The sequence below is a fragment of the Ranitomeya imitator genome, chromosome 4 (genome assembly GCF_032444005.1).
Source record: "Ranitomeya imitator isolate aRanImi1 chromosome 4, aRanImi1.pri, whole genome shotgun sequence".
Lineage (NCBI taxonomy): Eukaryota > Metazoa > Chordata > Amphibia > Anura > Dendrobatidae > Ranitomeya > Ranitomeya imitator.
The window spans coordinates 380250437-380272710 of record NC_091285.1 but is presented as its reverse complement, the minus strand read 5'-3'; the positions used below and the strand labels follow the sequence as shown (position 1 = coordinate 380272710).

The 22274-nt window shown below is 44.4% G+C and overlaps 1 protein-coding gene across 2 annotated transcripts in view; it reads right to left on the bottom strand.

Moving 5' to 3' along the window:
* Window positions 1–1211: 1211 nt before the first annotated feature.
* Window positions 1212–22274, bottom strand: part of FAM107B (family with sequence similarity 107 member B) — a 66599-nt gene continuing 45536 nt past the window's right edge. The window contains exons 1-4 of one of the 2 annotated variants that reach the window (XM_069765176.1): window positions 7614–7698; window positions 6835–7018; window positions 4355–4505; window positions 1212–2824 (exon numbers count right to left, since the gene is read on the bottom strand). In XM_069765176.1, the coding sequence (XP_069621277.1) occupies window positions 2711–2824; window positions 4355–4505; window positions 6835–7018; window positions 7614–7647 (483 nt within the window). In that variant the 5' untranslated portion in view covers window positions 7648–7698 and the 3' untranslated portion in view covers window positions 1212–2710. Of the gene's footprint in view, window positions 2825–4354; window positions 4506–6834; window positions 7019–7613; window positions 7699–22274 lie in introns of those variants that run through there. The other variant, XM_069765177.1, reaches the window with a different exon arrangement.

Sequence of the window (22274 nt, the reverse complement as noted above, 5' to 3'; positions counted from 1 at the left end):
AGCGAACCTAAGAATTACTGCATGGTGTAACAAGAACATTACTAAACTGAAGTGAACCATTATCAGGAAAATTAGACACAACCGCAACACTACCGCTCTTACCAAGGGTAGACCTCTGCAAATATACAAGAGACCAATGAACAGGAGCCAATGTAAGAGCCAGTGAATAAAATAGGATTTAAAAAATGGACAGAATAGAAAACCGATTCCTCTGACCACACTCCAAATATGCAAATGGCACAGCAAGTTACAAGAAAAGTGAAAAACTGACTGTCTCGGCAAAAAAAGGGGACAATACACTCCAAATATGTATGGCACGAGGAGAAGTATGTAAAGTTGGCTGCCCACTGAGAAAAAAAATATTTTACATACATATTACCAGCAGCATAACCAACCTTGTTCAAGTTTGCAAGGATTAAGTAAACGGGTGCAGAACAGAGCGACACAAAACAGGAGAAAAACCCGACCGCTAAATATGGTTTGTACAAAATAACACAAGAGGTGAATAAATGGTACGAAAGAAAGAAGGATAAAGGAAAACCGATACAAGCCACAGATCTGATAGTTCACAGGGCACGGTGTTAGATTTACAGCAAATTTGTGGGATACAAAAAAAGACTGAAGCTCTTTTTTACCCAAGTCAGCCTAGACTGGGCCTCAGGCGGTCAGTCCATTTAGATTATTAACAAGGCATAAATGATTGTCTGTCCAAGAACATGAACACGTGCCCAGAATGCATAGAGGTGGGATACATTAGACAATTGCTTCTAGTTTGTGAAAATGTCACTACGCCAAAAACATGTGATCTTCTAAATGCCCATTACATTCACAGACTAGGTAGAAGGCGGATACACCAATACTAACAAATGCACCCAGCCTGGCTTCAAAAGTGAACATTGAAGAAAATTGTGTTCCTATATAAACTCCTGAAAAAAAAAAATTCTATGACTAAGGCCTCATTCAGCCATCCATGTTGCATGATGTTCAACACGTACCCAATATAGTCATCAGGGCAGTTCACATATCCATGTTTTTTTTCACCAACTGCGTCCGTGCAAAACTCGGAGGCATGGTTTTTTTTGTAGTATTTTTTTTTTTCCACATGGATGGGTGAAAAGTTGCAATAAAAATTCTACAGCTCCATGAAAAACACAGACAGCATATGGATGGAATCAGTGTACCATCCGTGTTCAACATTGCGAAGGACAGAAGATGATTTGTCATTTATTCATTCATGTGAAAAATACAGATCCCATTTTTGGGGAGTACATGAAAAACACTGACTCCTGAATGAGGCCTTAAGCTGTGTTCAGATCAGGGCGCAAGTTTATTTCCATCAGAAGTGTGGGCTTCTAAGTTATTCTACCATCCCACCAAACAAACCCATCACATAGATCATGAATTCTTAAGGAAATGGAGACCCTGATAACCAACATGATTTCCTTGTCTTAAAAAGGAACCTGTCACAGGTTCAGTCACTGCTCTGTGTTTAGAGAGAGTGGCGGCTGTAACCACACCGTCGGCCCTGACTGACAGCCGGCCCTGACGCTGAGCAAGCTGTCAGTCAGTGCTGGGGATGGAGTAACAATCTATACACAGAACACCTATGTGTTGAAACCGCACAGGCACCACTCCAGTGACAGGAAAGGGAACGCTGCTGGGGGGAGAATTAAGTTGCGGCAGCGGGAAGCTCCAGAATGCTTTACCTGCAGACTAACCCCACATCTGCAGATTAATAGAATTTATTTTCACATGACAGGCTAACTTTAATCGAGGTATGATAGTTTGTGTATGCCAATTTTTTCCTTCACATTGTCTCAATCTAACAACTACAATACAACTTCACGACCTACTTAGTGTGAGCACATCTCCTTCAGTGTAGATTTATGCATCTCTAAGTAGACTATCAAAGGCAAAAAAAGCCGTGATGTTGAAGTAGGCGCCGTGCGGGAAAGGGTGGCTGGGGAATCAAACAGCTCTGCAGTTACAACCAAGGGGGCAAGTAAAAAGCTACTGCCGAAAAATAGATTAAATACAAAACTAGGAAAACACAAATAAAAAAAGAAATCATTACACCCTTTATTTCTTCAAGGGAATGATCAGAAGGTAAAAAACACACCACTCTATACACTGTAACATTAGTCGCACCCATTAACTTCCACACCTTCTGTATGAAACCAGTGTAGCAGATCTACCTAGATATCATGAATACTTAAGGATATGGGTCGGAAAAGCGCAGTGTTTTTCTCTGCTTTTTTTTTTTTTTTTTTTTTTTTTTTAAACCTTACACCAGACTGTGTTTCTGGTCTTTTCCTTTGCATAAAAAAATATTTTAGTCCAAGACATTAAGACGAGACGTTACCCTGCAAAATCTAGCTTAAAAACAAAAAACATTGGTGATGCAAAGAGCGCAAAGAAACTTAGACCCATGTAATGCAGCTCTTTGCTTTCCCAAACCATTAACAGAATTTTTTTTTTTTAATAAAAAAGGTCACTTTGTCAGCTGACAGCTCTGTATCCACAATCTAAAATTAACAGTCTTCATCAGCCAATTGGAAGGTGGTTCTGCCATGTTAGGTCCCAAAAGCTTCAAGGATGAATTTTCAATTTAAAAAGTATCCATTAAGGCAAGTCTCCAACTAAAGATCCATCTTTAGTCCAGTAAAATGCATTTACACAGTGAATTAGAAGGCCCTCCATGTCCTCGTGTCTAAGAACTGTTGGCGGTAGATATTTCCTGATTCATTTTACGAAGGTTGCCTTTGACTTTGAGGAACTCTGGCTTGTTTTCCTGTTCTTCAGTCTTATGCTTTTCCATTTCCATCTGTAAGGAGAATGACAAAATAGGAAATGTTATGATCCAAGTGAGGCTATTCTGCATGTGCCGCCAATAGTCGACTATATCCGCTACTCAGTCAAGATGGAAGGTGGAAGAAAATGAATTGCAGTTTAACACTTTAATCTATGTCATTATGTACCTGTTATTTCAGGTAACTTTTCAGTAGAAGCTGTTCTGTGTATAGGAGACATAACACTTTTTTGCCATTTTATATCTTTTAGAACACATTTTTCGATTCTGCAGCGCCCCTTTCTAAACTAGTGGGTGAAGACTAGTTGGTATGATGTCTTCTATGCACAGAAACTGAGATTGCTGCTCTTCGTGCTTTGTTTAGCACATGTTCCCAAAGACTAGCAGCATGGATGACTTTCTATAGCAGCAATGGGCTGTGTAGATGTGAATCCAGCTAGGAGAAAAAAATTAAATCACTAACTTTAACAGTGTGTCTGTCTTGTGTGTGTCTGCTTGGTTTCTCACTCTGCTGGTCACTTCCCTCTAATAGGAAGTGTAACCTGACTCCTCACTGTACTGGCAGGTCATCTTGCTGTAATCAAGATGGATTTTAAAAGGTATTGTCCACTTTAGAGTATTTTTTTACATTAATTTACTTATACACTTGTATGTGTGGCTAAAAGTCATATTTGCAATTGGGTTTCAATAAAAAAAAATTTGCACCGTTTTGGTTTTACAGTCTGTTTCCCTGCACATTTAACTTTGATGTGGTCAGTGGTCACAAATCAGTAGAGAGATACTCAGAAAAGAGTTAAAATTCTTACCCCCCCCCCCATCCAACTGTCATAATGGTCTGATTGATGGATTCTCAATCATATTCTGTAGCAAGCGATACAGGACAGTACAACACATAGGCTATTTAAGGCACGCGGTGCAAAATATGTAATAAAACAATTGCGTAATTATGTTTAACTCAAAATACAAACATTTAAGTAAAAAAAAATCCTGAGAAGGTAGACAACTTATTTAAGCCGTTTGAGATCATGATCAACTCAGTAGTAGGGGGGAGGGGAATAAATGGCTCATAATGGGGAAGGATGCAGGTTTCTGTAATAAAATACATTATATATTTCACTGGTACAATTGATTTCAAAGTCATAATCAATGCATATGCTGGAATTCCATGAAAATGGGTCACGTTGAGCAACCACATTGTACATTCCCAGGACAAGAAAATATTTCAGGAAAACCTTGAAGGGAATTTCACATAAACATTTAGGATGTCATTTCTTTTATGGATACATGGGGGTCAAAAGTGGAGGTCCCATGGTGCCCTTTGTAAATAGAGGAGTTCTGCACATGTGAAAACCACCTTGACAGATCAATAAAAGTGAATGGAGTGGTGGCCATGCATGGTGCTGGTCTTGTAATATGTGAAGGTCATAATTCAAGCTTCCATTGAACTTGTAGATAAAGTATGACAATTTGCTGAAAGCACTGCTAAATAACAACATCAACTTTCTTTAGCCTCAGATTACCAAGTTATATAAATGTAAGTCTCACCTCTTCTAGTTTCTGATGCCGCTTCTCCAGTTCTAGCTCAAAGTCGGACTTCTTTTGGTCAGCTTCTGCTTTTTGCTGTTTGATAACTTGATCCCTTTTCCTTTTTTCCATCACTTTCTGCAGCTCGGGTTTGTTCTGAGGCGAGAGACCTCTTGAAATAAATATTGCATGAATTAGTACCAAAATAAATCCAACAGAGATGATGAAATCGTAACCTGAAGGACCTGCAGTAACTTGAAATAGCCGAGGAAAGCAAAATGGAGCCCACTAACGAACGCTGGACAGAAGTTATGATGTGTAGGGCATCTCATTAAATGGGTTGTCCAGGCCTCCAATACTGATGCTCAAGATAGGTCGTCAATATCAGATCAGAGGGGGTTTAGTACCCCAACTAAATGGTTATAAATATTGAACAACGCTGTGCAACATAGCACTGCTCAATGTATAGAAGCCACTGCCGATAACTGCACATCAGCTCCTATTCAGATTAGGTCTGAGCAAATAACATCTAAATCAGCGGTGTAGGGTGTTGGAAACCACCAATCTAAGGCTACTTTCACACTAGCGTCGGCCCGTCGCAGTGCGTCGGGCCGACGTACCGACGCATCCTGTGCCAACGCAGCACATCGGGGGCAGCGGATGCATTATTACAACGCATCCGCTGCCCCATTGTGAGTTGCGGGGAGGAGGGGGCGGAGTTCCGGCCGCGCATGCGCGATTGGAAATGGCGGACACAACGCACCAAAAAACGTTACAAGCAACGATTTTTGGTGCCGACGGTCTGCCACAACACGACGGTTGCGACATGTGGCAATGTGTTGCTAATACAAGCCTATGGAGAAAAAAACGCATCCTGCAAACAACTTTGCAGGATGCGTTTTTTTTCTGCAAAACGACGCATTGCAACGTGCGTCGTACGATGCAAGTGTGAAAGTAGCCCAATATCAATAAACTATCTTATTGCTAAGTCTTCAATACTAAATGCCCAAATAAACTTTTTAAACACTAATAGCTGAAGGCATTTTCTGGCAAGGTCTTGGGTCAATTAACAGTCGAAGAGAATCCAAGAAGATCAGCATAAGGCTAGGTTCACATTGCGTTAATGGGTTAACGCTAGCGGACTCCGTTACATGGCAAAATTGTCGCAATTAACGCCATGCAACTGATCCGTTAGCGCACCCATTGACGGCAATGTGCCAACGGATCTCTAGCGCATCGCTAGAGCATGCCATTTTCGGCACGCGCTAGTGATGTCCCATTAGTTCCGGACGGACCGCGGACGCTGCTTGCAGCGTCCGCGGTCCGTCCCTCGCTAGCGCAGATCGGGTATCTGCACTAGCAGGATCGCCAAACCCGATCCCTTTTGGGACATTGCTTTAGCGCAATCCGCTAGCATATGCGCTAAACGGATTGCCCTAACGCAATGTGAACCTAGCCTAAGAAAATGTAAAATATCGATTTATTTGTTCCTCATAAAAAAAAAAAAAATCCAGAGAGCATTACAACATGGCTAAAACGTTGGTCACATTTCACGCAAAGCACACGCTGTTAATCTATTGGCTACTTTGTAACATATGACTAAGAGCGCAAGCTGGACTAGCAACTTACAGTATGAGCAACATTTTAGACATTTTGTGATGCTAGCTGGATTTTCAAAGAACAAAAAATTATATTTTATATTTTCCTATACTGGACTTCTTGGATTTTGACGGTTGGTTATCCACCTAAGGCTACTTTCACACTAGCGTCGGAATCTCCCCGTCGCAATGTGTCGGGCAGAGATTCCGACGCTAGCGTTTGACGCACTGCACAACGGAGGCAGCGGATGCATTTCTCCGGCGCATCCGCTGCCCCATTGTGAGGTGCGGGGAGGTGGGGGCGGAGTTCCAGCCGCGCATGCGCGGTCGGAAAAAGCGGTCCGTCAGGAGCAAAAAACGTTACATGTAACGTTTTTTGCTCACGGCGGTCCGCCACAACACGGTGCAACCGTCGCACGACGTGTGGCAAAGCGTCGCAATGCGTCGCTAATGTTAATCTATGGGGCAAAAACGCATCCTGCAAACAACTTTACAGGATGCGTTTTTTGCCATAAACGACGCATTGCGACGTCTGGCAAAAAACGCCAGTGTGAAAGTAGCCTAACCCACAGGTATGTTCTGAGCAAGACAGGGGGAGAATGCATATATTAATTGTATATAATAATAATAAATATTATTAATTGTGCCAAGTGTGATCCTCAGTGGCATGATGGCCATGGATATGGTTCAGTTCTCAGTCTGACTGTTGCTTTGGAGAAAATGACTGCAAATCATTGGGATAACATTATAGTATCTCGATTTTATGTTAAACATATCACCACCCATGTAGCTTAGCATTTCTTTCAATCTGACTTTAGTAGGATTGCAATATGACTAGATTTTGTATTGTTTTTCTATGTAACAACCATAAACAATATGGCTTAACCATATTCTAATCATTACCTTTTTTGGTTCAATAGTAATTCTCGGTGAAGATCTTGGTGGTTTCTGGACCCCTTTACAGGATTTACTAATTTATGGGGCTTTATTAGTTCTGGATTATCAGATTCAATGTAGTCCGGTTCAGCCATAATGTTCTTCCCGATCGGATAAGTATCCCCAAACTCTGAATCCGTCAGACAGTGACCTACAACAACATATGTGCCGAAAATCAGTTATTCTTGGAAACCAATAGACATTACAGAGGAAATATTACTATTTTATTATTTAACAGTATGATCCTCGTCTACGGAGCCACTTTCTGTAGAACAGCTATGCCAGATGACGAGTTGAGTCCAACCTTATGTTTTTTCATGGATACACTACATAGCCTAGTCTCTAAGCTCCATTGATAGAAATCCATAGCCATCAATAAATCTGCACCCTAACCAAACAATAGAAGGTGATCAATTCTCTAAAAAAAAAAAAAAAAAAAAAAACATAACAAGAAGGAGAGCCATAGAGCCAACGAGCCATAGAGATCCACATACAATAAGGATTAGATGTGTATGTATAAAAGTCTGCACCTAAATAATACGCCGTCATGTGCACATACCAAGTGATTTTCTCTAGGACTGCCATATAGTCCCTATAATCCCCCTTTAATTAAAGTTTTACCAGTGCACCGCTGGGAAAATGTTAAAGGAGCCGCTTGGCGGCAAAATATATCATTCCAGCAATGTTTACCCCTCTTCTCCGCATTCTGCATGCCGGGAAGTACAGTTCTGCTGGTAACTACATACCTGCCTCGTGTGTATACCACAGCAGCACCGGCATTTCTGTAAAAGGCGAAGAGCCGCCAAGCTGAAGAACACTGGAATGTGGATGCTTGCTCTGCTGCTTGGGGCGCTTTATATAACAGGATGCTGGTTACTTATTAAGCAGCCAAGAAACAGGTCACCTTTTAAGGAAAACCTTGTCAAGAGTTATTGCATTATCAGAAGAGTCACTGGGTTACGTAGGCAGTTATGATTGCAGGTATTGGAATAACCCAGGAGATACAGGAGCTGGGGATATTGCTGGATTTGCATACATGGATTACCATATCCAAATAAGTTAGAAGGAAAAACACATTTAATAACCCTGCATTTTCATATAGATATGGTTTGGTACAAAGAGAGCGTAAAGGAAATATTTAGAGAACAGCCATGAGCCACAATAATGCACAGACTGCTTAAGAAACAGTTTTCAGGGGTCCTCATCAGGCTCGGACTGGCCCACAGGGTAATCCCCTGGTGGGCCCCTTAGTAGATCTCGACCACCAACCCCACTGTATGGGCAGTACTTGGCATAATTCACTTGATTCGCTCTGTACAGAAAACAAACAGCATCTCATCATTCATTATCCACGCTACCCAGTTTATTATTATATAGAGATATAGGTACATTTATGAACAAATGTAGTATAATATTTGCATGCAGGTGAAAAGTGGGCCCCCCTAAAGTCAATGTTATTGGTGGGCCCTTGTCATCCCAGTCTGACACTGGTCCTCATAATAAACTGCCATAAAGCCTGTGTAGCCCAGGACCAGAGATTGTGCAGTTGGACTCCTAGATGAGACTAATTTACATACAAAACACAGGCTTTCATATGTAGCAGGGAACTACAGGGTGTGATAATTTCAGACGTGAAATCTAGTTGGGTGCTATGGGCCTCCTTCTCCTGAGCTCTAGTTTTGATAAGTCTCCCCCATTTGGTCATGACAACAGAGGCTTTATCTTTAAAGAGATTTTCCAGAACTTTTCTTTTGATGCCTTTTTTTTGTGTGGATGGGTTATCAACGTCCCATTGACATGGGTCCGACATGCAGCACCCCCACTAATCAATTCTTAAAAAGGTGTTTTGATATTAAGGAACTATCCTTAAGATAGGTCAACAGTATCAGACTGGCAGGTCCAACTCCTGTCAAGTCCTCCATCGAGCAGGTGTTATCAGGTTATATGTTGACTAGAAGTAAACCGTGTAAGGAACCAGAACACCACCACTTTGTATTATGTGCAGTGGTTGTTTTAAGGCACTGCAGATCAGCTGCCATCAACTATAACGGGAGCTGCAGCACCCAAAAGCAACCACTATTCACCATACTGGACTGTGGTGCTCTGCTCTGTAGAATATTTATTTTTGGCCGCTACAAAAACCTTCTAATACCTAAATTGGTGGGAATGACAGCAGTTGGACTAGCAATCTGATATTGATGAACTATCGTCAGTATAGGTCAATAATATCAAAGTCTTAGACAACCCTTTTAACACGTTCACCGCTAATGTCATTAGTGCCCCCAATCAACGACTATCTGCTGAAGACATTACTGAGACGGTGAGGGGAAACTCCCTAGGATGCGAATATTTTTCATGTAATACTGTATAATTTTGATTCATTGGGGTACGTATATATCAGTAGGCAGCGCTGAAAGGATAAAACTCAGCTACTGATAAATAAGTAGGCAGCGGCCAGTGTGTTAAAGGTCGATTTAAAGCTTAGGGTCAAGTTTCAGCTTCGAAACCCAAGTAAGACGCACATGCAGCTTGCTACTCTAAATGATCTAAAAACTTCCAATAATGCATTATACCAGATTGCTGAACATCTCTGCATGCTGTGGCGTTAGACTGTCCATATTATTCAGGTATTCGTATACTACACAACTTCTACACAAAAAACTTATTAGGATCACACCACAACACTCCTGGTCTGAAGGACCTTCACTACACACCTACTGATGAACCATCGTTTACTTCATAGGACTTATAAATATCCATACAAATAAGAGGAATGCTCATATACAGACACTCATACTCCTACAGGAATTGATGAATAGTTGGATTTTTACTTTCTGGAAACAAAGGACAATCCAGACAGGAGACGAGCACATGGTGATGAATCAGTGATATGGAATGTCCATCGGTAATAGTAACTTCAGAACATTCTTCTGCAAACAGGGAGCCAGAAAGGAAGTTACATAATGACTGGGGCTGGGGAAAAGCACCGACATTACTAACGTCAAATCAATTAGGATTGTGATGACAGTAAATGTGCAAACCTAAGGAAGTTAAATTAACCAAATAAATAAACTAAAGCAATGGGATAAAAAACAAAAAACAAAAGAGGAAACGTGTTAGTTATAGAATGAACTCAATAATATTGTACAAAAAGTTACAAGTCTTAAGTATTTTAGAGTAATATTCAGGTTAGATTGTGTTAGGAATATCAAAATTTCTATAATGGAACAGAATATTCCTGGAACAAATAACGAACACAAAAGACACCTGATGGGCCCCCTTTGAAAATAATATGGTTCATCAATTTCCACATCAATGTTGTGCATCATTTTACCGGAAAAAAAGTGCAACATTAATCTTCTCCATCTTATGCCATTTTCACACGTTACAGTTTTGCTGTTTTTTTAATGCAAAGCTTTTTTTTTTTTTTACAGTACCAGAAAAAAAAACTGATTTCAGAACACTCAAGCACGAGCCTATTTTTTTCTGCTTTTTTTTTTAAACTACATGTCACTTGCAGCGTTTCTTCACCTATATAAAGCAGAGCGTACGTGCATCAAATGTTGCAGGATGTGAAACCCATTAATTTTTGTCATTTTCCCAAGACCTCTTCACCCCCGGAACTTTTTTCGGTTTTGCGTTTTTGTTTTTCGCTCACATTCTTCCCAGAGCCATAACTTTTATTTTTCCATCGATATGGCCATGTGAGGGCTTATTTTTTGCGGGACGAGTTGTACTTTTCGACGATTGGTTTTACCATGTCCTGTACTAGAAAATGGGAAACAAAATTCAAACGGTGATGAAATTGCAAAAAAAAGTGCAATCCCACACTTGTTTTTTGTTTGGCTTTTTTTTTTTTTTTTTTTTCTTCACTCGGTTCCCTAAATGCTAAAACTGACCTACCTGCCATTATGATTCTCCAGGTCATTATGAGTTCATAGACACCAAACATGTCTAGGTTCTTTATTATCTATGCGGTGAAAAAAAATTACAAACTTTGTAAAAAAATAAATAAATAAAATTGTGCCATTTTCTGATACCCATAGCATCTCCATTTTTTGTGATCTCGGGTTGGGTGAGGGCTTATTTTTTTGGCATTTTTAATACCATTTTTGTGCAGATATGATCTTTTGATCGACAGTTATTGCATTTTCATGCAATGTCACGGCGACCAAAATAGGGATTTTTGTGTACTCACCGTAAAATCCTTTTCTCCGTGCCATTCATTGGGGGACACAGACCGTGGGTGTATGCTACTGCCAATAGGAGGCTGACACTAAGTGATACAAAAAAAAGTTAGCTCCTCCCCTGCAGTATATACCCTCCTGCTGGCTCTCAGCTAACCAGTTCGGTGCAAAAGCAGTAGGAGATCAATAACAATATATGAGCGTATAGCATGTCATATTCTAAAAAACAAGTATAAGCTAATAACAGGGTGGGAGCTGTGTCCCCCAATGAATGGCTCGGAGAAAAGGATTTTACGGTGAGCACACAAAAATCCCTATTTCTCCTTCGCCTCATTGGGGGACACAGACCGTGGGACGTCCCAAAGCAGTCCCTGGGTGGGGACAACAATAGATCAGGCCCTGTGTAACCGCTACTTACAAGTGCGCCACCGCGGCCTGCAGAGTCCGCCTGCCCAGACTCACATCTGTGGAAGTGTGGGAATTATAGTGCTTCAAGAATGCATGCGGACTGGACGAATCCGCAAGCTTGCAGGCGTGCCTTGCTGACGCCTGGTGCCTAGAACCCTTGATAGACAGGGAGATAGGCTGACATCTAGCACGGAAGGACTCCTGGATGGTGAAAAGAATTCACCATGTTATCATGGTCGATGAAACGGCTAAACCCTTCCTGAAAATGTCAGGAAGCCTGGAAAATGTCCAACCTTCAGAAGGACGCTGTCCTCAAGACGTACCTACTCAGATCACTCACTTCATCCAGAATATGGGGGATCTTATTCCATTTTGTGGACTGGAGCCAAATAAGAGATGAGGGAAGAACTATGCCCTCATAACAGTGGTAATACAGTACCACCTTGGTAACAAGGGATGGAGATGGCCTGAGGACAACCTTGCCTCGAAGGTAATAAGGGAAAAAAGTCTGAAAGAGCAGAGAAGCTAGCTCCGAAGACTCGTCAGAGTGAGAATATCGCAGAGGAGAACGGGACGACTTTCCCTGATAGTAAAGTCTGCCCGGATGAAAAAGGAGCCTACTGTAAGGCTCCTAGGAATAATAAGGTCCCAATGATCTAACGGTATGCGATAGGGAAGAACTACGTGTGAAAACTCCCTGTGAGAAAGTCCCTACTTGCAGTTGTGCTGCGATAAGGCGAGAAGATACTAGCTCCGCAAACAAAAAACGGACGTGGTCAGTGCGGATCTCTGAGGATCACTGGGGCCCCTTTCTGCTTCCGAAAGGCTTTCGGAAGCAGTGGAAGGGGAGTTATGGAAACTGGTACCACGGCAGAACCAGAGCACGCCTCTAGAGTGCAAGAGAAACATGACATCCGCCATGACCGGAGCGAACACTCTGGGTGCGGAAGCAAGGCCAAAGGACAAGGTTGTGACATGAAAATGCTGTTGACGAATGGAAAGGCGAAGGAATTTTTGCAGAGGGCAAGCAACCCGAATGTCGATGGATGCCGGAAACTGCACCTTTTTCTGTTGAAGTAATGGCTGAGCGGAGGAACTCCATCCAAAGAAGGAGGACCATGTCAAAGGTTGTTAGAAGTTTGAGGTCCAGGGTCGATCTTACTTTTCGTTCCCCTGTTTGGAACCAAGATCCCTTAGATCTAGACTGTGCTGAACAATCCTTATACAATCCTTTGTCAGTCTCCCACTCAAAGGATTTGATTGGCCAGTTGTTGCTGGTGTGAATCAAGGTAGTTAAGGTCTCCAGCCAGGAGACCATTGCTCTAGCAATCCATGCGGCCGCTAGGGAGCATAGAGTGCTGGACTCAAGACGGAACGAACCAGATTTGCTATCTGACAGTCCGTGGTATTTTTAATTGATGACCCATCAGGTAGGGATACTGGTAGGAATACCACAGGAGATTCTACCCGGTTAATCTGCCCCATGGCAGAATGTGCGGCTGCATCCAGCAGGTCATAGTCTCTTGCCATCTACTCTTTTCACGGTGCAGAGATAAAAATTAGGCACCCTCGATCCATCAACCTCTTAACAGGGAAGTGGAGAGGAATTGTCCGCCCTCTTGCATCATCCACTAAATAGTGGTGATGCAAAGGGGGGAGCTCATACGCCAAAAAGGGTGCCTCTATGTCCACAGAGTACAGGTCTCCAGGTGGACAGGACAGGTTGTCTGGCGTTAGGCCTGGATGCAGAAGAGGAAAATGGAGACGACACTACGTGTGCTCGTCTGTTGATGGTGTGGGGAGATCGGTGCCCTTTAAAGGACCCGTCGCCCTTAAAAAACAGGCCAGGCATGGCATCCCACGTAGAGGCTTCTGTCCAGTGAATCGCTTATCCGAATTGAATGGCAAATGCTCTCGAGGGAGTTTAGTCTCTGAAGCTCTGGCAAGCTCAGGCAATATCCAATCCATATTCAGAGCCTTGTTGTCATCAAATCATTGGTGAGGGAGCAGGAAACGAAAAACTTCCGTTTTCTAGATGCCTGTATGTTTCTAGACGCCTGCACGTTTCTAGAATACTTGCGGCCCCTGCTAGCCGACGGCTCCCATGTAGGATAGGGACCATGTATATTGGTCCTGCGAGCACTCCAAACACAGAGGGTACACAGAGGGATTCAATCTCTTGGTCAGAGAACCATGGATTGATCAGTGAAGAAGTCTACTGAGGGGAACTAGAGGATAAAGCTGGGGTCGGCGGCGGAGGGCTCCTCGGACTGATCAAGCGCCTTTAAGACCAGGAAATATTGGTCATACGCCTTTAAGACCAGGGAATACTGGTCATGCGCCTTTAAGAACAGAGAATACTGGTCATACGCCTTTAAGACCGGGGAATACCGGTCATGCGCCTTTAAGACCAGAGCATACTGGTCATGCGCCTTTAAGACCAGAGAATACTGGTCATGCACCTTTAAGACCAGAGAATACTGGTCATGCGCCTTTAAGACTGGGAATACTGGCCATATGCCTTTAAGACCAGGCCAGGTACTTCCTTACCCGGGTACTGATGTAGAGTCGATGTGCCCCTTTAATGCAAAAATACTGTCACCCCAGAGTGAGCTGGCCGGGTGGACCAAGATGGCCACCGGGAGCTGCAGAGTTGATAAAATCTCGCAGAGAGCGAGAAGCGCCAATTTGGGGGGCGGAGCCACAGATACGATGTTGAATAGGCCCAAGCCGGGGCCTAAATTTCTGTAGCCGGCGGGCGACACCTGCGGGGCGTTCCAGGCAAGACTTCCAGGATGCGGCCTACAAATCGGCCGAAGCCGGGGACTAAATTTTTGCAGCCATCCAGAGCGTTACCTCAGAGAGGTGGGCCACAGGGAAGTGGCTGAGGCTGCCTGTCAGCATGTGGATATCCCTCTGAAGATGGATCCACTCACCATTGGTGCGCGTCCCGGCATGGAGCCGCCGCGGATGTGGGTTTCAGCGCTGTTCTGTGCAGCGTGGACGATGCAGGGATAAGCCTCAATCCATCATCCGTTTGTTAGGGAGGTGGAGAGGAACCGTCCGCCTCCTTGTGCCATCCGCTTTCACAGTGGTGGGACAGTGGGGGCTGCTCGGACGCCATAGAGAGGGGCCTCTGTACAGCCACGGAGCTCAGTCCGGGTGGACAGGGCCAGTTGTCCGGCATTAGGCCTGGCTCCAGGAGAGGATACATGGAGGCGACACTCCATGTGGTCGCCTGCTGCTGGTGTGGGGAGATCGGGACCATGAAAGGAACCGTCGCCCCTGAAGTGAGCTCAGGCATGGCTTCCCACGTCGCAGGAGAGGGTACGGGGAGGTATACTCGCCTGTTGATGGTTCGTGGGAGATCGGAACCTTGAAAGGAACCGTCGCCCCCTTCACTCTGTTAATTAAAAAATAAAAATTTTCAGAAAAGTAAACAATAAAATAAAAACGTTGGGGTCTGAAACAGACCCATGTGCCTCCTACAGACACTAAGCAAGAACTGGTTAGCTGAGAGCCAGCAGGAGGGTATATACTGCAGGGGAGGAGCCGAGAGCCAGCAGGAGGGTGTATACTGCAGGGGAGGAGCCGAGAGCCAGCAGGAGGGTGTATACTGCAGGGGAGGAGCCGAGAGCCAGCAGGAGGGTGTATACTGCAGGGGAGGAGCCGAGAGCCAGCAGGAGGGTGTATACTGCAGGGGAGGAGCTAACTTTTTTTTTGTATCACTTAGTGTCAGCCTCCTATTGGCAGCAGCATACACCCACGGTCTGTGTCCCCCAATGAGGCGAAGGAGAAAAAAACGTAGTTCTGGCGTTTTGACTTTTTTTCTCGCTACGCCGTTTAGTGATCAGGTAAATCCTTTGTTATATTGATTGTTTGGGCAATTCTTAATGTGGCGATACCAAATAGGTGCATGTTTGCTTTGTTTTTTTTAAGGTTTTATTTTCAATGGGGCTAAAAGGGGGTGATTTGAACTTTTATATTTTAAAAACATTTTTTTTTTTTGGCATGCTTCAATAGTCTCCACTGGAGACTCCCAGCTGCCATAACCCGATTGGCTCTGCTCCATAGAGGCGATGATCAGATTGCCACTATATAGCAGAATTACTCACTTGCTATGAGCACCGATCACTGGGTGGCGCTCATAGCAACCCGGCACTGACAACCATAGAGGTCTCCAGGAGATCTCCGGTTGTCATGCAAACACACCGGTGACCCGCGATCATGTGACACGAGTCACCGATGGGCGGATTTTCCAGCGAGATTGCCGTTAGTGCTTGTTAAATGCCGCTCTCAGCGGCATTTAATGGGTTAATAGCTGCGGTTGAATCGCGATTCCACCGGTGGCTATTCCGGGCACATGTCAGCTATTCAAAACAGCTGATATGTGTCGGGAAAGATGTGAGCTCACCGCTGGAGCCCACATGAAAGGGAGGGAGTCAGACATCGGCATAAATGTACGCCTGATGTCGGGAAGGGGTTAAAGCAAAATGCCTTCGTGTTCTCACATGAGCCTTGGGGTTCTCACATGAGCCTTGGGGTTCGTATTCGTACAGTATAAAATTAGTGATGTGTGTAAAAGTAAAAAATGCCCTACCAACTCAATGCCCTAACATTGTGAGAAAGTAAACAATGCCTTAACAATGTATTTACATTAGGTTACTTGCGGTTTTTCGTTGCGTTTTGGTTAACATGTTTTTATCATGTTTTTGACGCTATGTATTTTGTCTCTTTTTGTTGTGTCATTCTTTTAATATGGCTGCTTTGCCTTTATATTTCCTGGTATTTGACTTTGACAAAACATTATTGATACACTTAGGTGTGGATTGTGGATTACAAGCGTTTCTGATGAGTCTACGTATTGTGTTTTATACCTGCAGATTTTCCGCATCTAATATAAGACTATGGGAAGAATCCACACAGACAATTCAGGATACGCGCAAGAGAAATTCACATGTTGTGGATTTGAAACACGCATCACAAGTGAGTTTACAGTGAAAAAAAAAAAAAAAAAAAACACAGTGGGCATAAGATTACTAGAAATCCCATCCACCTTGCTGAACAGTAAGATGCTGTGCTTTTGATGCAGCTAAAAAAATATACATTGTCAAAAAAGCACTAAAAGCTCATTGTGGGAATGTAGCCAAATTGATCCACTGACACAGGTGCACATAAAGGCCAAAACCGCTAAGAATTCAGTAGAGTATATGAATTGCTTCCAAGATATACCCATTAAGGAAAATAGTGTTAATAATAAACAATTTTTTTTTAGCATAAAACGTTCAGTGAGGTTCAGGTTTCTGTTCAGCTTGTAGTCCGTGTTTAAGAAATGCACAGTGAAGTAAATAATTACTTGATTCTGTTAGTTTGCCCATTGATAAAGACATGAACAGCATATAATTTTAAGGGTATGTTAATTTTAACATTGAGAGATAGAATATAAAAAATAAAATCCAGAAAATCACATTGTATAAATAATTTCTCACAGCAAAATGCTATAAGTATTTGATCCCTCTGGCAAACAAGACTCAATACTTGGTGGCAAAACCCTTGTTGGCAAGCACAGCAGTCAGTTGTAGTTGATGATGAGGTTTGTGCATGTCAGGAGGAATTTTGGTCCACTCCTCTTTTCAGATCATCTCTAAATCATAAAGATTTTGAGGCTGTCGCTTGGCAACTCGGAGCTTCAACTCCCTCCATAAATTTTCTACGGGATTAAGGTCTGGAGACTGTCAAGGCCACTCCATGACCTTAATGTGCTTCTTTTTGAGCTTATCCTTTTTGTTACCTTGGCTGTATGCTCTGGGTCATTGTCTTGCTGGAACCCATTTTTAATGTCCTGGTGAGGTGAAGTAGTCCTGTGCCCTTAGCACCTCCCCCAAAACATAATGCTTCCACCTCCATGCTTGACAGTGGGGACGGTGATTTTTTGGTCATAGGCAGCATTTCTCTTCCTCCAAACACGGCGAGTTGAGTTTATGCGAAAGACCTCAATTTTTGTCTCATCTGACCAAAGAACCTTCTCCCAATCACTCACAGAATCATACAGGTGTTCACTGGAAAACTTCAGATGGGCCCGTGCATGTGCCTTCTTGAGCAAAGAGACCCTGCAGGCACTGCAGGATCTTAAACCTTTACGGCATAATGTTATCAATGTTTTCTTGGTGACTGTGGTCCCAGATGCCTTGAGATCATTAACAAGTCGTCCCATCCCCCCCCCCCCCCCTTCCTCCCCATGTAGTTTTAGGTTGATCTCTCACCTTCCTCATGATCAAGCATACCCCACGAGGTGAGATTTTGAATGGTGCCCCAAATCGGTCGTTTGACAGCCATTTTGTATTTCTTCCATTTTCTTACTATTGCACCGACAGTTGTCTACTTTTCACCCAGTGTCTTACTTATGGTTTTGGAGCCCATTCCAGCTTTGTACAGGTCTATGATCTTGTCCCTGAAATCCTAAGGCTATGTGCACACGTATTCTTGGCCACTGCGGCTTTTTCCGCAGCAGATTTGATAAATCTGCAGGGCAAAAAAACTCTGCATTTTTGCTGCAGATTTATTGCGGATTTACCGCGTTTTTTCTGTGGTTATACAACTGCGGTTTTCCATAGGGGCAGCTGTAAAACCGCTGTGGAATCCGCAGAAAGAAGTGACATGCTACGGAATGTAAACTGCTGCGTTTCCGCGCGTTTTTTCCAGCAGCATGTGCACAGCATTTTTGGCTTCCCATAGGTTTACATTGAACTGTAAACTCATTGGAAACTGCTGCGGACCCGCAGCTGTAGAAACGCTGCGGATCCGCAGCAAAATCCGCATGTTGTGCACATACCCTTATAAAGCTCATTGGTCTTGGCCATGTTGTAGAGGTTAGAGTCTGACTGACTGAGTCTGAGGACAGGAGTCTTTTATAAAGGTGACTATGTAAGACAGCTGTCTTTAATGCAGGTAACAAGTTGATTACGAGCGTCTAACTGGTCTGTAGGAGCCAGAACTCTTAATGGTTGGTAGGGGATCAAATACTTATTTCTCACTGCAAAATGCTAATAAATTTATATAAATTTATACAATGTGATTTTCTGGATTTTATTTTTGATATTCTATCTCTCAATGTTAAAATTATAGACTGTTCATGTCTTTGTCATTGGGCAAACTTACCAAATCAGCAAGGGATCAAATGCTTATTTCCCTCACTGTACATATATAAGAAGGGAATAAAACCAATAATTACACAGTCAACAACCAGATGATTGAAATTATACAAATCGTTAAGTTATTTTACGTCCGCAGATCATAGCATTGTGACCACAGAAAACCACTGCGCTTTCTCACTGCTAATATCCATCCATGGGGCAAGAACTACATAAATTCTTGTTTTGCTTATTTCTTTTTTTTTTTTTTTTATGGCCAATTTGAGACATTGCATTTTCTACTCAAAATTATTGGCATACATAAATGCCAGCCATTACAGAGCATGAAGAGGAATGTGGAACTGTGCTAGTCATTTATTTATTGGTATGTCACATCTAGTAACTCCATATCTCCACATGCACACTACTATTTAACTGATAAAAATGAAAATACAGAAAAATAAAAACTGCTTGATCCTTTTATATAAAACACCAGTCTGGATTTGAGACATTTAAAAGCATTTTTTTTTTAATTTAAGAGCAGGAGTATTACAGGAAAAGGAAACTAGTGTACAGATCATCGAGATACTACCAAACAGATCAGTGTCCCAACTGAAGGAAGGAAATTGTAACCACAAGGTTTCAGATATGTTGCAAACAGCATAACAACCTTCCTACTGAGGGCTCCATTTCACAGACAGCACATGCAAAGGGTCTGAGTCGATCTCCAATGGGGGGATACGACTGATTCTTCTAATCCCCACACTTTCCAAGTACTGGATATTGTTTGGTACACACAGTAATGAGAAAAAGAATGAGTCCTGCTTCAGTTCTAGGTTTCTACTAAACAAGAAAAAAAAAAAAAGATCTTATTTGCAAAAATAAACGCAATTTTCATTGGGACCCCACAATCTTCAATAGGTGCTGTGGGTTTGCAGTTTGGATAGGATGCCGGCTGAGTATGCGCGCTGACACTCCTTTCAATGTATCCGGGGCGGGCAGGAAATGCCGAGCGCTGTGCTCGAGCACATGTCGTCGTTACATCACACCAATGTGGCTTTGTGATTATCTCCATAAAGAAAAAACAACAAACATATGGTTTTGCAGAAGAAGAGAATTCAATTGGCAATATTCTGAGAAGATGGAGTCCTGGCTAATACAGCCTCATAGTAGATTGCATTATGTGTGACTGACTATATGTAACGTATGGGTCTAAAGTAAAATAAGAGCCAAATGTGCAGAAGGGAAAGGAAAAAAATGTCTGTATGTCATTGGCAGTTGTAAAGTATACAGATAGTAAAAGGTACAAGATCCGCCACAACGACCCCATCAGGTGGAGAGGACACGATTTGTAACATACACAGGATAATAAGGGTTATTATGATATGTGATAAATAGTCCCTATCATGCATTGTTTGGATCTCTCGGGTCCCCTGGCTCCTACTCTCCAGCTGCTCCTTACATCACACACCCAGTCCAGCCACGCGCTCCTTACATCACACACCCAGTCCAGCCACGCGCTCCTTACATCACACACCCAGTCCAGCCACGCGCTCCTTACATCACACGCCCAGTCCAGCCACGCGCTCCTTACATCACACGCCCAGTCCAGCCACGCGCTCCTTACATCACACGCCCAGTCCAGCCACGCGCTCCTTACATCACACGCCCAGTCCAGCCACGCGCTCCTTACATCACACGCCCAGTCCAGCCACGCGCTCCTTACATCACACGCCCAGTCCAGCCACGCGCTCCTTACATCACACGCCCAGTCCAGCCACGCGCTCCTTACATCACACGCCCAGTCCAGCCACGCGCTCCTTACATCACACGCCCAGTCCAGCCACGCGCTCCTTACATCACACGCCCAGTCCAGCCACGCGCTCCTTACATCACACGCCCAGTCCAGCCACGCGCTCCTTACATCACACGCCCAGTCCAGCCACGCGCTCCTTACATCACACGCCCAGTCCAGCCACGCGCTCCTTACATCACACGCCCAGTCCAGCCACGCGCTCCTTACATCACACGCCCAGTCCAGCCACGCGCTCCTTACATCACACGCCCAGTCCAGCCACGCGCTCCTTACATCACACGCCCAGTCCAGCCACGCGCTCCTTACATCACACGCCCAGTCCAGCCACGCGCTCCTTACATCACACACCCAGTCCAGCCACGCGCTCCTTACATCACACACCCAGTCCAGCCACGCGCTCCTTACATCACACACCCAGTCCAGCCACGCGCTCCTTACATCACACACCCAGTCCAGCCACGCGCTCCTTACATCACACACCCAGTCCAGCCACGCGCTCCTTACATCACACACCCAGTCCAGCCACGCGCTCCTTACATCACACACCCAGTCCAGCCACGCGCTCCTTACATCACACACCCAGTCCAGCCACGCGCTCCTTACATCACACACCCAGTCCAGCCACGCGCTCCTTACATCACACACCCAGTCCAGCCACGCGCTCCTTACATCACACACCCAGTCCAGCCACGCGCTCCTTACATCACACACCCAGTCCAGCCACGCGCTCCTTACATCACACACCCAGTCCAGCCACGCGCTCCTTACATCACACACCCAGTCCAGCCACGCGCTCCTTACATCACACACCCAGTCCAGCCACGCGCTCCTTACATCACACACCCAGTCCAGCCACGCGCTCCTTACATCACACACCCAGTCCAGCCACGCGCTCCTTACATCACACACCCAGTCCAGCCACGCGCTCCTTACATCACACACCCAGTCCAGCCACGCGCTCCTTACATCACACACCCAGTCCAGCCACGCGCTCCTTACATCACACACCCAGTCCAGCCACGCGCTCCTTACATCACACACCCAGTCCAGCCACGCGCTCCTTACATCACACACCCAGTCCAGCCACGCGCTCCTTACATCACACACCCAGTCCAGCCACGCGCTCCTTACATCACACACCCAGTCCAGCCACGCGCTCCTTACATCACACCCCCAGTCCAGCCACGCGCTCCTTACATCACACGCCCAGTCCAGCCACGCGCTCCTTACATCACACACCCAGCACAGCCATGCGCTCCTTACATCACACACCCAGCCACAAGCTCCTTACATCACACACCCAGTCCAGCCACGCGCTCCTTACATCACACGCCCAGTCCAGCCACACGCTCCTTACATCACACCCCCAGTCCAGCCACGCGCTCCTTACATCACACGCCCAGTCCAGCCACGCGCTCCTTACATCACACACCCAGCACAGCCACACGCTCCTTACATCACACACCCAGTACAGCCACACGCTCCTTACATCACACACCCAGCACAGCCATGCGCTCCTTAAATCACACACCCAGCCCAGCAATGCGGTCCTGCAGTCTGACATTCTACAGTGGATCACTTGTCCAGCATCATCTGGCTCCGTTTCCTCAAGATGTAGCTGCATAGGATGGAGACAAAGATAGTGTGGACATATGTAAACCACCAGTCAAGAGATCATAATCCTGCATGCTAAAAGCAGTATTTCAGCCAAAAACATAACCATGTTGGTTAGAAGGGGTTGCCTGGGTTACTTTAACATATCAGCATGTAACAAAGGTTAACTGTGCCCCACCCAAATTTCTAGTACACAGCAGTCATTGCTTGTGGTAACGAGAAACTCCCTTTGCTCTCGTTAGATTCTTCTTA